This window comes from Halictus rubicundus, chromosome 1 (assembly GCF_050948215.1).
Source record: "Halictus rubicundus isolate RS-2024b chromosome 1, iyHalRubi1_principal, whole genome shotgun sequence".
Taxonomy (NCBI): Eukaryota; Metazoa; Arthropoda; class Insecta; order Hymenoptera; family Halictidae; genus Halictus; species Halictus rubicundus.
Genome location: NC_135149.1, coordinates 25,777,305 through 25,792,661, shown reverse-complemented (window position 1 = coordinate 25,792,661; position 15,357 = coordinate 25,777,305). Strand labels below are relative to the sequence as shown.

Sequence of the window (15,357 nt, the reverse complement as noted above, 5' to 3'; positions counted from 1 at the left end):
GCGGATGCGACCGCGTGTTCCAATATGGCGGGTGCATCTCGGTGGGTGGAGAGAGGTAGTAGCGTGGTCTGAATTCCGCAGGCCAGAAATGGTCGATGATGGTGAAAAGAGCGCTTCTTTGGCGAACTGCCCTCGGAAAACTTGCGCATTCCATTAGGCGGCCGCCGGGAGAAGGATTACGGGTAAGAGGAACAAGAAGCGTGACAGAAACGGAGACAATGGGAGGGAGAGAGGGAGAGAGATAGCCTCTCCGACGATCTCTCTCTCTCTCTCTCTCTCTCTCTCTCCCTCTCCTACAAGACAGAGGTCTCGGAGAATAATAAAGGCACGACAACGATGCGGGATAGTAGCTACTTCGCGTGATTTATCTAATGTTTCCTTATCGGGCTCCAACTCCGCCGCGGAACACCTGGGAACTCCTTCTAGCCGGGCTTTTTTTCCTCTTCTTTCTTGCCCGCGTCGTGTTGCGAGCTGCTCATGGGAAAAACTGCCTGGCCGATGATGCGACACCGCGAATAGAAACGAGCCACGACCTCGTTGACACCTTTTCTTTCGAGACTTTACGGCCGCCGACACGAAAACGCCATTTTTCGGTTGGTGCATCTCTCTGTGATCACCGTTCGAGAGAGAGAGAGAGAGAGAGTTGAACTATGTCTCAAGCAAAGAAGTCAGATGTTCGCATCGGTTCTAAAAGTGAAGAAAATTTGTACTACTATATTTCCGAAAATTATGTGAAAGTAGCTTGGCTAGTTAGGCCCTGCAATTAGAAGTTTAGAGTGGACGCGGGTTAAACAATTTTTTGATTCCATTTTGAGGAAGTCTACTGTGCAATACGGTTTTGTGGATTTGAGGTTTTGGGGATTTAGCATCTTAAGACCCATTCGTCCGCAAGTCTATCTTCCAGGTACGGCGCGACCGTCCGCGAATCTGTCTTCCAGGGACGGCGTGCCTGCTGGCGAATGGCAGAAGAGCCACTATAGTGGTTCGTAGGGTTCCAACTGATGCTTTCCACGGAAGCCACTATAGTGGCTGAAGAGGTTAAAGGAGAGAGAGAGAGATTGGGTTTCGCCTCTGTTCCACGGACGACGTGAAATGTTTTCAGTGTTTGTTGCGTCGTGCGTTGTTTAATAGCATTGTTAATAATGAACAGAATACGTCTCGTTAGAAAAGAGAAAGGACCCACCGGATAGCAGCGGCGGCGAGACGAAACCGTCGAGCAGCGAGCTGGCGGCAGCGGGTGTGATCGGCGCGGCCACGGTCAACTCGACGTCCCAGGGAAAGGGGACGAAGAGATCGCGCAGATAGTAAGTATATCCTGGATGTGTATCCTTCTATCTGAGATCGGGGCGCGTCATTAACGACCGTGAAGTGACAGTAGTGAAACCGAGTTACATGAAGAAACCGACTATGTACCTCTCATATCTGTTCACCGCTCTTCCAATCGCTGCAAGCGAACATTCGCGCGCTCACCGCTTGCACGCCGCCTCGAATCTAGCCTCGTCGAATACTTTCCGAACTAAATCCAATGGGTGGACATCGATACTCTATTTTCATACTGAACACAATATTTTGTTTGTGGACTGCAATTTATTTGCCACCGGTGTACAGTGTTTTACAGAAATGCACTTGGGAAAATGGCTGCCATGTTCTGTTCTCCTAGGTTGTGATTTTTAGCTCCCATTTTTAACAAACACTACTGAGATATCGTGTAATAAGATGTATATGTTGATTTTTTAAAGGAAGATCATTTTGTGTAAAAAAAATTATGAGCTTCTCTCATCTTTCAACGTTAAAACGATGTTTCGCAGAAATGACTGCCATGTCCTTCTAGTTTGTGATTTTTAGCTCCCATTTTTAACAAACACTACTGAGATATCGTGTAATAAGATGTATATGTTGATTTTTTAAAGGAACATAATTTTGTGTAATCAAATTGTTGAACTTCCCTTATGTTTCAACCGTTCAAACGATGTCTCGCAGAAATGGCTGCCATGTCCTCCTAATTTGAGATTTTGAGCTCAAATTTTCAGTAAATACTACTGAAATATCGTATAATACGATGCACATATTGGTTGTTTAAAGAAAAATAATTTTATATATTTAAAAAATGGCTGAATTTCTCCTATTTTTCGACCGTTCAAGTTCCTCTAACGTTGAACAGTAAATTTCGTTCGAAGTAATTGCTGATAAAAATGATGAAATAAAGACTGTGGAGTATAATATATCTAATTAACAACAGTACACAAAGGTACACGAATCTAAGATGATAAAATAGAAGTATGTGTCTGGCCTCTGGATTTAGTATGGGAGTGTGTAAACTAGTTTGAAATTTTTGAGGAAATAACGGAAAGGTTTCGAGCGAGATTCTTCTCGTCTCTAGATTTAACACTAAACCTACCGAGCCTTAAAAGCAACCGATACATGTTGTCTTACAAAAATGATGAATTTATATGAATTTTGTACCGTTCGTATTATAATACATACTCTACTAAATATATTCAATCATTTCCCACGAAAGCATCTTTATAATTTCAGTAATAGGAAAAGAAAAATCTGGAACCGGTCATTTTGACCGTAGGTTTATTGTTAATCTAAATTTTTTGGGGGTAAAATTCTGTAAAATTAAGTAAAGCAGAAGCTCCGATGGAAATTGTTCTGGTTTCTACATTTAATATTGTAACATTTTTCGGGGTGAGTAAAGTTCTATGATTTTGTACAATATTCGAGGCGGCGGCAAGGGGTGGTTTCCCACCCCCTTAGCCGACCGGGGGAGCTCGTCTCCCGGTCGTCCCGGTTCTCACAGACTCCAACTAATTGATTGCATTTAAACAACCGTTGTTCGAGCGCCGACGAAGACTGCGACGATCCCAGCACCAAAGCGGTGCGCGAGAAGGAACGTCGCCAGGCCAACAACGTGCGTGAAAGGTTAGTGAACACACGCAGTAACGCACTCCCGTTGTACTCTTCAAAGTCCTCCGGGACGTCGAACACTCCTGAGTCCCTTGTTTTCCGTATGCATGCCCGATACGAAGACAAAGAAACGAAAAGGAAAGAGGGAAACTTATCAAAGGAAAACCGACAATGAAAATCTGTTTATCGTTGATAAAACCAAAAAAAAAAAAAAAAGAAGAAAACAATAGAGAAAAAGGAGAAATTATTTGGCATGCTTACGCTCTCCCGCAACCACGAGGCCCGTATTCTGATAATTAAAATGCGTCTGGTTAAGGACAGAGAAAACGATAATACCGTTCAATCGACCGTTCATCAATCAGTCTCATTTTAATTCGGCTGCGATCCCGGCCAAAAACCCCATCTCTCAAAGGCATGCGACAAAATCACACATACACACACACAGAGAGACACATTATATTTTCTTTTCAGTTTCATTTTCTACCGTGCACACACCTGTCTTTCACTCTCTGCATCACTCTGATCGTGTTGTTGCTGGACACTTTCTTCCCTTGGACGAAACGTGGGACCACCTGTTTTTGGATCTATCCACTATCTCACTTTCTCTCTATATCTCTCTCTATCTTTCTCTCTCTCTCTCTGCTCTTGTAAATCTCCTATTGCCCTGTTACAGTTCGCTCACCCTCGAAACAGCAGGGTTGCTCCACGTATAATGAAGATTTCTTTCAGAAGCCACCTCGAAGACCCTCCACCTATCCCTAAATCCTAAAAGACCACTTTTCCTCTCCCCGAAGGACTCTCAATTTTCTAGGTAACAGCACGAAAAGACAATCAGCTCCGATCGATAAAAATTATATCACGATAGATATATGTATTCTCTCTTCTCGATCACTCTCTTAACCACTGGTTTGTTCTCTGTGCAAAGAATACGGGCCCATAGAGTACGGAAACCTGACTTTCTGTCCACAACCACGACATCAGCTCTGCGTGTGTTCAATCGACAAAAAGCTAAGACCGTAGATTATTTTGCGTCCAACGAGAAAATCATTTTTTAACGAAATCGTGAACGAAAATTTCGTCGGTTTTCACTGCTGTCGCGAACGCCCCCCCGTCGCTCGATCTAGGACGATCGAGCGACAGAGAAACGGCCGCCTACGTCAGGTGATTAATCGAGTATTGTTATTGCGCAACTGTTGTTCGAGCGCCGAGGACGAGGATGACGATCCCGACGTGAAGGCGCAAAGGGAGAAAGAGAGGCGGCAGGCGAACAATGCTAGGGAAAGGTAAGGAAATCGACGGAAGCGCGCAGTGAATCGCGCGGGAGAGAATCTCGTATTCTTGATCTTCTTCTTCTGCTTCTTGATCGGTTACCGATTCGAGACTCAAGCTCGGCCCGTATTCTATGTGTACACGCGACAGAGCAGGATGTGTGTTCCGTCGATCCCCACGGATCGATCCTGCCAACGATCGATACGCTCGTGCTATTACGTAGACGAACATTGAGGTTCTTCTGGCTCCCTCGATCGATCAGATCGCTCGACGATCTCTGTCCTTAGACGCGATTGGTCACGGACTTTCTGACGAGTTTCTTGGAAAATGCATTTCTTCTTCTGGTCTGTTGTCCGAGGGGATGAATTTTGGAAATTCGATTTGCTTAACCCTTGCATGACCTTCAGAAATTGTGAAAGGGTCTTGGATAGTTCATTTTTGTTTTACAGTTTAAATCAATGATTCGTGTTGATTTTGTAATGTCACAGTCCGAAGGAATACATTTTACAAGAGAAACAGAAAGAAATTGAACGTTTTCTGCTGTCTGAAGAGTTCAAATGGATGAATTTTGCAGCATGAGTGTTTGGTAGGGGAATTGTGGAAATTTGTTTGGTACTAACAAATTAAGTAGAAAAAGTAATGGGAAGAATTTTTTGAGTGATGGTGGAGGTAGTAGAGAAACTCTAAAAATTTGTTAGGTGCTTCATTGGCAGAATACAGTGATTTCTTTATATATGTCGTCAAGACCTGGATGATAAATGTCGCGGAATTATCCCCACCACCGCAGGGGCCTCACGGAGGTCGAGAGGCCTCGGACGCCTCGGACTGTAAACATAACACAGCTCGGGTATGTTTCTTGGACGATACACGAGGCTGGTCGTGTTGTTGACATATATCGAGAATTCACTGTAGTCGGTACCAAGCAGATTCTCGTTGTCGTTTTAGTTCCACGTTCCGACCTGATGATTCGTTGTTCAGCAATTAATATCGGTTTGTCCATTTAGGATACGTATTAGGGACATCAACGAGGCCCTAAAGGAGCTCGGCAGAATGTGTATGACGCATCTGAAGACGGACAAACCTCAAACGAAGCTAGGTATCCTCAACATGGCTGTCGAAGTGATCATGACGCTGGAACAGCAAGTTAGAGGTGTGTATTAACACGATTAGTGAATTAATTCGATGGCCTCTTAGAATATTACTTTTTTAACCATTGGTATGTGTTTGTTGGCAGAACGAAATCTTAATCCAAAAGCAGCGTGCTTGAAGAGGAGAGAGGAAGAGAAAGCGGAAGACGGACCCAAACTACCCGGCCATCTTGCGGCGCACATAGCTCACCCGCACCCTCACCCTCACCCGCATTCTCAACCACCCTTTTCCGCGATGCCTGTGAGTATATTTCCTACCCCCCAAAAAGTATGCGCAACCTGGAAAATTATTATCTGACTGCGCTAGGTTTTTTCTTACACGAGAATGACCTTGGACAGTCGGATAATATAATTTCTAATCGAGTTGTTACTCAATATTTGGTAATTATTTTGAACAAGGACGACCCTAGCGTGGTAATAGCAATCAAGGTCATTTCAAGGTCGTGGTACGGTTAAACTTAGACATTGTTAGACCTCACCTGTTCAATAGTAAACAAATAAGTCACCGTAGGAAACAATACTGCTGGTAAGATCTCAATAAAACGACCTTCAGATGACCTAGACCCGCACAGATTTCTGTATCCAATACATAACCTTTACCTCAAACAGATTTCGTATCTGCACAAATAACAGTGATTAGGGGTGGCAGAGCTAGACAGATCCCTCTGCGTATTGATCTCGACAAACTACCCCCTTATTTCCAATGTCCTTGAAAATATATTTCAAGATTTTCTTATCAGCACGAATAACAAAGTGGTTATGGGTGGCAGAGGTCGTGCGTTAACGATTGCCTACACTCTGTATTGATGTATTAATATAAACAATCTAGTAGATGTGAAGCTCTCTAGAAAAGATTAACTAGATCTATCGCCCTAGTTTCTTCCTTTTGTCCCTATGCTCTTCAATTTGTAGATACTGTCCAACTTACAATCTGTTCAGTTTTATATGTTGACCTCGACGAACTACCCTGTTACACTCTTACTTCCAATGACCGTGAAGATATATTTCAAGGTCATTGACGTTAACGAGGTCGCCGGTGTTGGAAATAATTTCCCAGTTTTCTTTAAATTAATTTAGAATCGAGCTAGCATCCTAGTTTCCTTTTGTCCCTATGCTCTTCAGTTTGTAGATACTGTCCAAGTTACAATCTGTTCAGTTTTATATGTTGACCTCGACGAACAACCCTGCTATACTCTTACTTACAATGACCGTGAAGGTATATTTCAAAGTCATTGGCGTTAACGATGTCGCCGGTGTTGGAAATAATTTCCCAGTTTTCTTTAAATTAATTTAGAATCGAGCTAGCATCCTAGTTTCCTTTTGTCCCTATGCTCTTCAGTTTGTAGATACTGTCCAAGTTACAATCTGTTCAGTTTTATATGTTGACCTCGACGAACGACCCTGCTGCACCCTTACTTCCAATGACCGTGAAGATATATTTCAAGGTCATTGACGTTAACGAGGTCGCCGGTGTTGGAAATAATTTCCCAGTTTTCTTTAAATTAATTTAGAATCGAGCTAGCATCCTAGTTTCCTTTTGTCCCTATGCTCTTCAGTTTGTAGATACTGTCCAAGTTACAATCTGTTCAGTTTTATATGTTGACCTCGACGAACGACCCTGCTGCACCCTTACTTCCAATGATCGTGAAGATATATTTCAAGGTCATTGACGTTAACGAGGTCGCCGGTGTTGGAAATAATTTCCCAGTTTTCTTTAAATTAATTGAGAATCGACTAAAGTGGAAAATGTTTTGTTCCAGGGTCCGCCCCCTTCCCTCCAGCACAATCCATCGCAGCCCCAGTAGCAGCGGCTCAGCGGCGGTGTGATCCTGTGCGAAAGGGGTAGATACAGCTTAAAGTTATCGTGGTATCGGGACGTTGGCGGGACGCGTGCGTACAGAGAGGACGTTTTCCCCGGCCCCGTGTGCCCGTTCTACGAGCCGAGCAAAATTAAGGGTATTACAAGGCGAGCCAATGAATGGTGCACACTCTTCGAACGTAACCGATTACGTTCCATCGAAGAGGCGGATAACGAACGGGAGAAGACGCTTGGCGACTGCTTGAACGATCGAGCGGAGCTAAACACTTGCGCTAGGTATATACAGATAATACTAGATAATAATAATAACAATAATGAAACCATCACCGGGACAATAATAATCGTGACCGTCGTAACGACGATGATAATATAATAATAATAGTAATGATAATAAGAATCGCGATAAGGTAATTGGGCCAGGCGTGCGACACCCCCTCTCCCCCGGATTGTACATAGTCAGAATCGCGCGCGAGATCGATTTTTGGAACGAAAATTTTGCGCATTTTTGCGTTCCCGTGATCTCTCTCGACGGGCCCTTGGGCGATCTACATATCATACTGCGTACCCTAATCGCTCGTCGTTCACGGACAATTTGTACCATTTCCCATGGTTCTTCCCTCTCCCTTGCTGTCTTCGTGTTCCAAAGCGAATCCTTGTTTCGTGAACAAGAAATATTTCTAGCGGAAAAAAAAGAGGTGTAGCGATTGTGGTGCCTTGGAGCAACCATAAACTCTTCGCGAGATCGTAGTAATTTATTTAGCGAAGCGAGAACTAAATGTTAAGTTTTATTATTATACATAATCGAAGCGTCGAACACTGAACATATCAGCATAAAAATTATTTTTTGAAGTTCTATGAAAAAAATGTGAATGTGTTGATACTAGTTTAGAGTTGTTTAGGGGTCGGTTAGTATCGAGACGCTAATGTATCGCTAAAATAACGATCTCTCTCTCCCACACCCTGGAATCATGAAATAAACGAAATATTTATTTTTCCTGTCACTATTTGTACAAATCATTTCCAACCCCCTGCGCAGGGGGTGGGGGAAATTGTAAAGAAAAGTTTACGAAAATTTCCCCAGCAATCGGAGATAAGCTCGCATCAATTATCGAAATTTCCCCTAATTTATAAACTCTCTCCCTTACTATAAATAATGTCCGCGCGTCTCGTTCTCCGCACGCCTAACCCGATCGCCTCATCGCGATTGTTATTATTATTACCATTATTATTATGTTATCATCATCATTACGACGGTTACGATTATTATTGCCACGGTCACGATTTTATTATTCTTATTACTACCGATTATAAATGATCGCCGGGGAGATCCTTCGTGAGAAAGAAAAAGGGGACAATTTTTGTTTTTGAACAAAAATATAGCTCAAAACTCAATGTGTACCCAGTTGCCATGTATTTTAATTTATTTAGATTCATAAATAAATTTTATTAAATAAACGAAAGAACAAAAAAAAAAGATATGAACACACACACACACACGCAGACGAGCACGCGGAATGAAGCGAACAACGAGTATAAAGAAAAACGACTCGGGAACAGGAAGAAGAGGAAGTGTGCCCAAGCGAAAGACAACGTCTCGAGTGTTCGTGTCTCGCCCAGTTTTCTCTTCGGTTCTCTCTTTATTCTCAAACTTTCTTTCTCCCCCCACCACCCTATCATCCGTCTCCCGAGCGACATCATCGTGATATCCTCTCCTCGCATATCACACGAACCACACACACACACACACACACAGCTATATTTTTCTTCAAAAGCGCACGCATATCGAACGGTCCTGGAAAACGTATAGAAAAGAAAAACACAAAAAAAAAGAACAGGAAAGAAAAAGGAAAGAAGAGAAAATGAAAGTCTCGCTCTCTGTACCGTCGTGTTCCTCTCTCTGTCTAGAGGAAGAACAAAAAAAAAAAAAAAGAAAATAAAACGAGCAACCGATCATCGCGTCGTTCGATCTGTTTGTTTCCTTTCGAAAACCGGAAGCGCCGTGTTTCGCTCCTCGAAGGTCAAATCGATAAACGAGACGAAGAGAGAAAACGACCCCCGTGAACCACGGCCCCCGATCCGAGACACGATCCGGGACTCGTTCGAGGCTTCTCGATCCCCGTGGATCGGAGCTCTCTCGATCACGAGAGACAAACTCGCACAACCTCGCTTTACCTTTTAATCGAACGTTCGCCGGAATCGCGAACCACCTCCGACTATAACGAAGAGAACCGATGAATGATAGGGATAAAAATCAGTGAGTGTGTGAGGCAAGGGAGAGATCTATCGATCGTGTGCAAGGAGGTCAGCGGCGCCGTGACAAACACGGACAAAAACACACAGGCACAGACCCCCCACACACACACACGCATACGGACACGGAGAAAAAGTGCGCGCGGGAAAAGACGCGGATTCTACGATACACACACGCACCTATAATCGCGATGGTAATCATGTAAAATAATAACGACAATAAATAGCTCGTAAGCCCGTCTAAGCTAGGCACACACCTGTCGATAGTCTTAGATAGTCAAAGTGGAAAGGCGAAAGGTGAGGAAGAGTATGCTCGTTCCGAGTGAGAGGGAGAGAATGAGAGAGAGAAAGAGAGAAAGAGAGAGTGCGCGCGCGACGATCTCAAAAGGTCTCTCGGCGCGGATTATCCCGCGGTAATCGATCCACGTTCAATTCAATCGATCGTTCTTTCTTTCCTTTTTGTTTCTTTTTCTTCGTTCGGCTTCCGTTGATGATGAAGTCCAAGAATGTGCGTAGTTTATTCTTTCTGCTCGCTTCGAGCACGACGGTTCTGTTTAAAAGATTGTTTCGAAGGTGAACATTGTAACGAGGAGAGAGTATCTCGCCGCTCGAAAAACGCTCGACGAATTGCGCTCGCCCTTTCGCTCCCGTGTTCTGTTCTACGAGCTCTGTTACGGTAATTAGGATTACTTTGTCGAAGGATAATGTAATTTATTTTAATATGTTCTTAGGAATATAGTGTTTCTAACGCGCGGCGAGAAGTAAATTGTAATATAGTATACATAGTGCGGCCGTGAGCGAGAGGGTCGCGGATTCGAAAGTCGCGAAGGTCGAGCGGCCTGTGTTGTACATAGCAGACGAGGAGGAGAACCGATCACGATAACATTACTTCCTAGTAATAACGATTTATTTTATCACCGTTTTTCTGTAAATCCCTAGCCTCGAACACGGGGCGAGGAACATATTGCCGATTATGTTGCGCCGATTATTTCAAGATCGACGAGATTTACAGACCCTTTGAGGACGAATGTCACTTCGACATCAGTATATTTAACCCCCGAGATTGCAAACGTATAATTTCATCGTGTACACTAACCCTCCCGTGCACGGGTTAATTGATATTCCCACGACGTCTGGACTAGTTCATGAACCCCTTGCACTGCAATTTATTTTATGATTACAGTGATTAGAACTTCTTTGATGCCTATAATCTACCAGGAAAAATGGAATATTTATATTTATTGTCTAAACACGTGTTTTGTAATGGCTAAATATAAAATAGAATTTCATTTCAACTTAAAGGGAATTAATACTATACGTATCTAGAAAATTCTGTTGGAAGTCTTCATCACGAGTCTGACTCGATATCATAGTACAAGGGGTTAATAAATATTGTTCTCTCTCTGATTGTTGCGAGTAGATTGCGGATTTTATGCATTTACGACGAGTTTATGCAATTTAAAAGAATAATGAATGAATTCCAAATATGGATCTCTAAGTGTTGAAGTCATCAGAGAAAAACAGAAAATTTCTATTTGGTTCATATGTGTCTTGCAATTGATGCAATTTTTATTTTTGCACAAAGATTATTACTAGACTCCCAATCTGTATGCGAAATAAAAAGTTTGTGCAAGATATAGGAGCTAAATATAAATTTATATTTTTCACTGATACTCTTAGAGTCTTCTTTGCATTGATTTAAATTGTACCTACTCGTATTTATCCTAAGTGTATAAATTCTAATTAGTAGAAACAAAGGACGCGAATATACTGATTCAGCCCCGTGCACCAGAGGGTTAAGAAAGAAAGCATAATGTTCATTTTCCCTATTTTCGAAGACTTCCCGTTACTCGAGATTCCGATGGAAACTGTTCAAAGAAATCCTCGTCCGCAAAGGGTTGGCTAATTCAATCGACGAGCCCGTCCCTCGGAATCGCGGATGTGTTTTAAATTATTGTACAATCATTTTGTAATTACCTGACGCTTCTCGCCCGAGAGTTTACTTTTCCTTTTTGTTTTTACCATACTCGGCCCAGCGATTTACTGGCCGGGAGAAGCACGAAGTGGATTGGATTCCGAACGAATGGAGGAAAACGTCAGGTGTCGACCCTTTCGCCTCGAGGACGATCGAAATCGGTTTCCGTTAAGCGAAGGAAGCATTTCCGTGAACAATCGCCGGGTTGTAGGGAAACTTCGAGGTTCTTTCGAGGTCCCTCGAAGAGGACTGCGTCGAAACAGTTCCTCCGCAAGTCTCAGAGTTCTTCCGGACTCTGAGATTCGCAGATATCTCGTCGACGCGATCCTCCTTCGAGCCGCCATATTCGAGCTAGTTCTTTCATATAATTTTTGTGTATGATCACGGAACATCCCCTCGGTTGCCCGGGACACGATTGTCGAGCGACATCACAAGCAAACACGTACACACACACATTTACTCGTGAAACGACCCACACACACACACACACACACATACACATCTGTAAATTAGATCTAACGACATTATTGTATAATATGTAATTAAAAAACGAGGAGTTCGCGTGTGACCGTCACCCCTACGAGACGGCCAGAGACATGATTTTCGACATGTAATAATGCGATTGTTAACGAGAAGAGTTGCGATTCTATTAACATCGATGAAGCACGAAGCTGAATTATTATGCATATATTGAACGTGCGAGTGAGAGGGAATACTTCTCTGTGTGAATGATTGAGAGAGAGAGAGAGAGGGAGAGAAAGAGGCGCGAGCGAAAGAGAGAAAAAGCTGAAGAGAGGAATGAGTGGTGGCAGCGTGTGCGCGAGTGAATCTTTTCGTTTGAGAAAGAAAAAAAATGTATAATTATCGGTAGTAATATTATTATCACTAATAATATAATAAATGTGCCATTTTTTCCATAATCACGGTGCCTCCGGCCCTCTACTTTCTCTCACTCGGTTGTGTCTTCGATCAGTGTTTATTTTTTTGTTGTTCGCCCTTTTTTTCTTTCTCACTCGAGCTTCCCCACGGACACATTTTTTTTTTGGAATTTTTTTCTCTTTTTGTTGTACATTGTACGATCTCCCCCCCGATTTTGTTTAGCTGCTACCCAACACCAGTATTAGGTCGTATAAGCAGCCGATTTTGTTTTACGATTCTCGTTTAAGTCTCCTACACAATCCCCGTTCTTCCCCATTGTCTCTCTTCTTCATTGTTTTCTCGATGTACGTTCCCCTCTCGTTTCTCTCCTCCTGTTCTCGCTTAGGAGCATCCTTCCCCCCTCTCCTACTCCTCCATCTCCTCCTCCCCACCCCATCGTTATGTTTCGTTAATCAAGCCGCCTACTTATTGCGTAGATACGAGCATATACATATTAGAGGTAGATACGATTTAGCGGATAAGATGTACACCTGTTTTATTTCGAATTAACTCTCGCGGGTGCTCTCGCCGGTTACCCTAATCGGAGTTCGTTCAGCTGTGTAAAGCATCTGCAAATGTCGTCGACCGATGGATGTTTGTAATACAGAATTTTCAACGTTTTCAGGAACGACCGCAGGTCTTCATTGATTTCTCTATATCGCCACACGTATTCTTTCTTTCTTTCTTTCTTTCTTTTTTTCCTTTCTTTTCACACGAGCAAACCGATCTTTCCGAATCGAGCGTCGATCGGTTTTCGGGCACGCATGTTCAGTTGACGAGCTTCGCGAATTGTACAATCTTTTTTAATACCTTCTTTTTCTTCTTCTTTTTGTTTATACACGTCGAACTCCATCCAGACACTTTGGCAGCGTTAGCTCATTCCATAAGTGATCTTGTTTCCCTCTGGAACGATCAGATGTTCCACGAGGAATCATGTTGAATGCATACGTAATTAACGCTAGAACAACCAACGTGGAATGTACCTAGTTTTGTCATGTCCGTCAATATTTTTAATATTTATATTGATTATATATTAAGAAAAATTGCTCTCACGTGGAAAGAGTTTTTATAAGGATCTTATGTTTATTTTATCCTTGAAGATACTTGTCCATCTCCCTCTCCCTTTCACGTCTTTCTTTATAATGTATTATAGTAATCGGATTTTTATTAGATGTATTAGAGGATTTTATTTTTTCTAGAATAGGGAAGGTGACTTATAAAAATATATATGTATGTTCTTTTTATAGATTGAGTGCAATGATGAATTTCGGTCACTTTTAGATATCTTTGTTCATTCGGGCATTTTTTATAGTGATTTTTGGAATTAGAATATTTGATAGGAAATAAATTTGAAAAATCCATTTTTTTGTCTTAACGAAAATAATTTCTGAAGTTCAACGTCTCGAACCCTCAGATTATATTAAATAATTTGGTTGTTCTAGTTTTATGTAATGAAATGCCTCATTTCCTGTATTCAATTAGTGATTAAAAGTAGCTGTATTAATATTTACTAGCTTATAAATTAATCATGGAAACGAAAGAGCGTTCAAATTGATCTGGCAATTAATTTTACATTTTAACGGTGGGAATATGTCAAGTTGAAGATCAAAATTAATTAGCAAACATTTCGAGCTGATATAATTAAGATTGTACATTAATATTCCTTAGAAGAAAAATTTAAGAAAATTAATTCACCCGCATATAATCTCGTCAACTGAACACACCCCTAACTTCATGCTGCTCCAAACTATACAACCCTAAATACAGAAAATCGATCAAATATTTCTCATACAGCCACCAAAACTTGTTTCCCACTTTCCGATAAAAATACCTGGATATGTAAATAAAGGAGAGCAATTAGGGTTCGCAATTTTATTGAAAAACAAATTTACAATGTGAAAAAAAAAACACTTAACGTTAATCAATCGTGTTTCACGTAACACTTGAAAGGTTGCACGAGAATTGCGATAATTAATGAACTTGAATTATTGCTGCATGAAATCCGAGTTCAGAGATTGGATTATCGATGACGATCGTTGGTTTCGATGATCCGATGATGGTTTCGAGCAGCATGCGTCGACGAGCATTTATCGAATTCACCTTTTGCCCGGACTTCCCATTCACGTTGACGTTGCACAATCGGCACACGTAGGTTCAACGTTCTCACAACTCGATTATCAAATCGCGTCGCGAACGCATGCGAATGTATTTCGACTTTTGACCCCGGTACATGCGTCAAGCTCGGGTGTATTTCCAATTTCTGCATCGTTCACCCTCGGATTGCGGACTTTTTCGACAACTATACGATGGACGACGCCTTAGGACCATTTACAGGTTCATTCAAAATTTTTTTAATTAATTCTAATAATTCTCCGTAATTCTCCTACATATGTAAATCTTTATTGGTACAGCTGACAGGTTGAATCGATCGGCAAAAATTGAGCAATCAAATGCCGATTATGGCACTCTGAGTCACAAGGGACTCGGACATTGTCGTTCGGCATTGACAAGTAATCCACTATTTTTTGTTTATTTTTTTTTTTTATAACCCTTTAACATTGAATGAGACAGGTGAAGTGACGCGAAGGCTCTAAATTGAATTTACTAAATATAAATATTATTTAGTTCTCGTTAGTCAAAGGAATATATTTTGTGCTTAAGAATATTGAACATTTATAGTGCACATAAGTATAATGAACTAATATAAATGCATCATTAGTATAAAGAATTTAAAAACAGAAACAAACGCGTAGGTGTCGTGTAACAATTTTTCTACTAAATTTTCGCAGTCAATTTTTCTATTTGAATTTATTTTGCAAATGACTGATAAAATGGTAAATATGGTAACAGGTGGCGGGACGTTTTCCAGGCAATTCCGCAGGTAATACGGCTCAGAATCACACTCGTTTCGAGACGCTGCTAATGGCTATATTTTCGACGCAATAAAACGTAGGAAAAGTAGAAAGCCTCGTTCACGGAACAATGAGAGGAAGCTATGATTGTCATTGTCGACGTCAGGTTCGATCGTACGAGATCTGACCTATTGGCGAAGGTTCATCATGAATATT

The 15,357-nt window shown here is 41.7% G+C and overlaps 1 protein-coding gene across 9 annotated transcripts in view; it reads left to right on the top strand.

The window, feature by feature from the left end:
* Da (transcription factor daughterless) overlaps positions 1 to 14,384 on the top strand; it is a 275,108-nt gene extending 260,724 nt beyond the window's left edge. For 6 of the 9 annotated variants that reach the window (XM_076796347.1, XM_076796332.1, XM_076796365.1 and 3 more), the window contains 5 exons: positions 1,151 to 1,304; positions 2,836 to 2,925; positions 5,184 to 5,329; positions 5,414 to 5,568; positions 7,088 to 14,384. In XM_076796347.1, coding sequence (XP_076652462.1) covers positions 1,151 to 1,304; positions 2,836 to 2,925; positions 5,184 to 5,329; positions 5,414 to 5,568; positions 7,088 to 7,132 — 590 coding nt within the window. In that variant the 3' untranslated portion in view covers positions 7,133 to 14,384. Of the gene's footprint in view, positions 1 to 1,150; positions 1,305 to 2,835; positions 2,926 to 4,103; positions 4,194 to 5,183; positions 5,330 to 5,413; positions 5,569 to 7,087 lie in introns of all 9 variants that reach the window. The other 3 variants (XM_076796325.1, XM_076796313.1, XM_076796319.1) reach the window with 3 other exon arrangements.
* Positions 14,385 to 15,357: the final 973 nt, after the last annotated feature.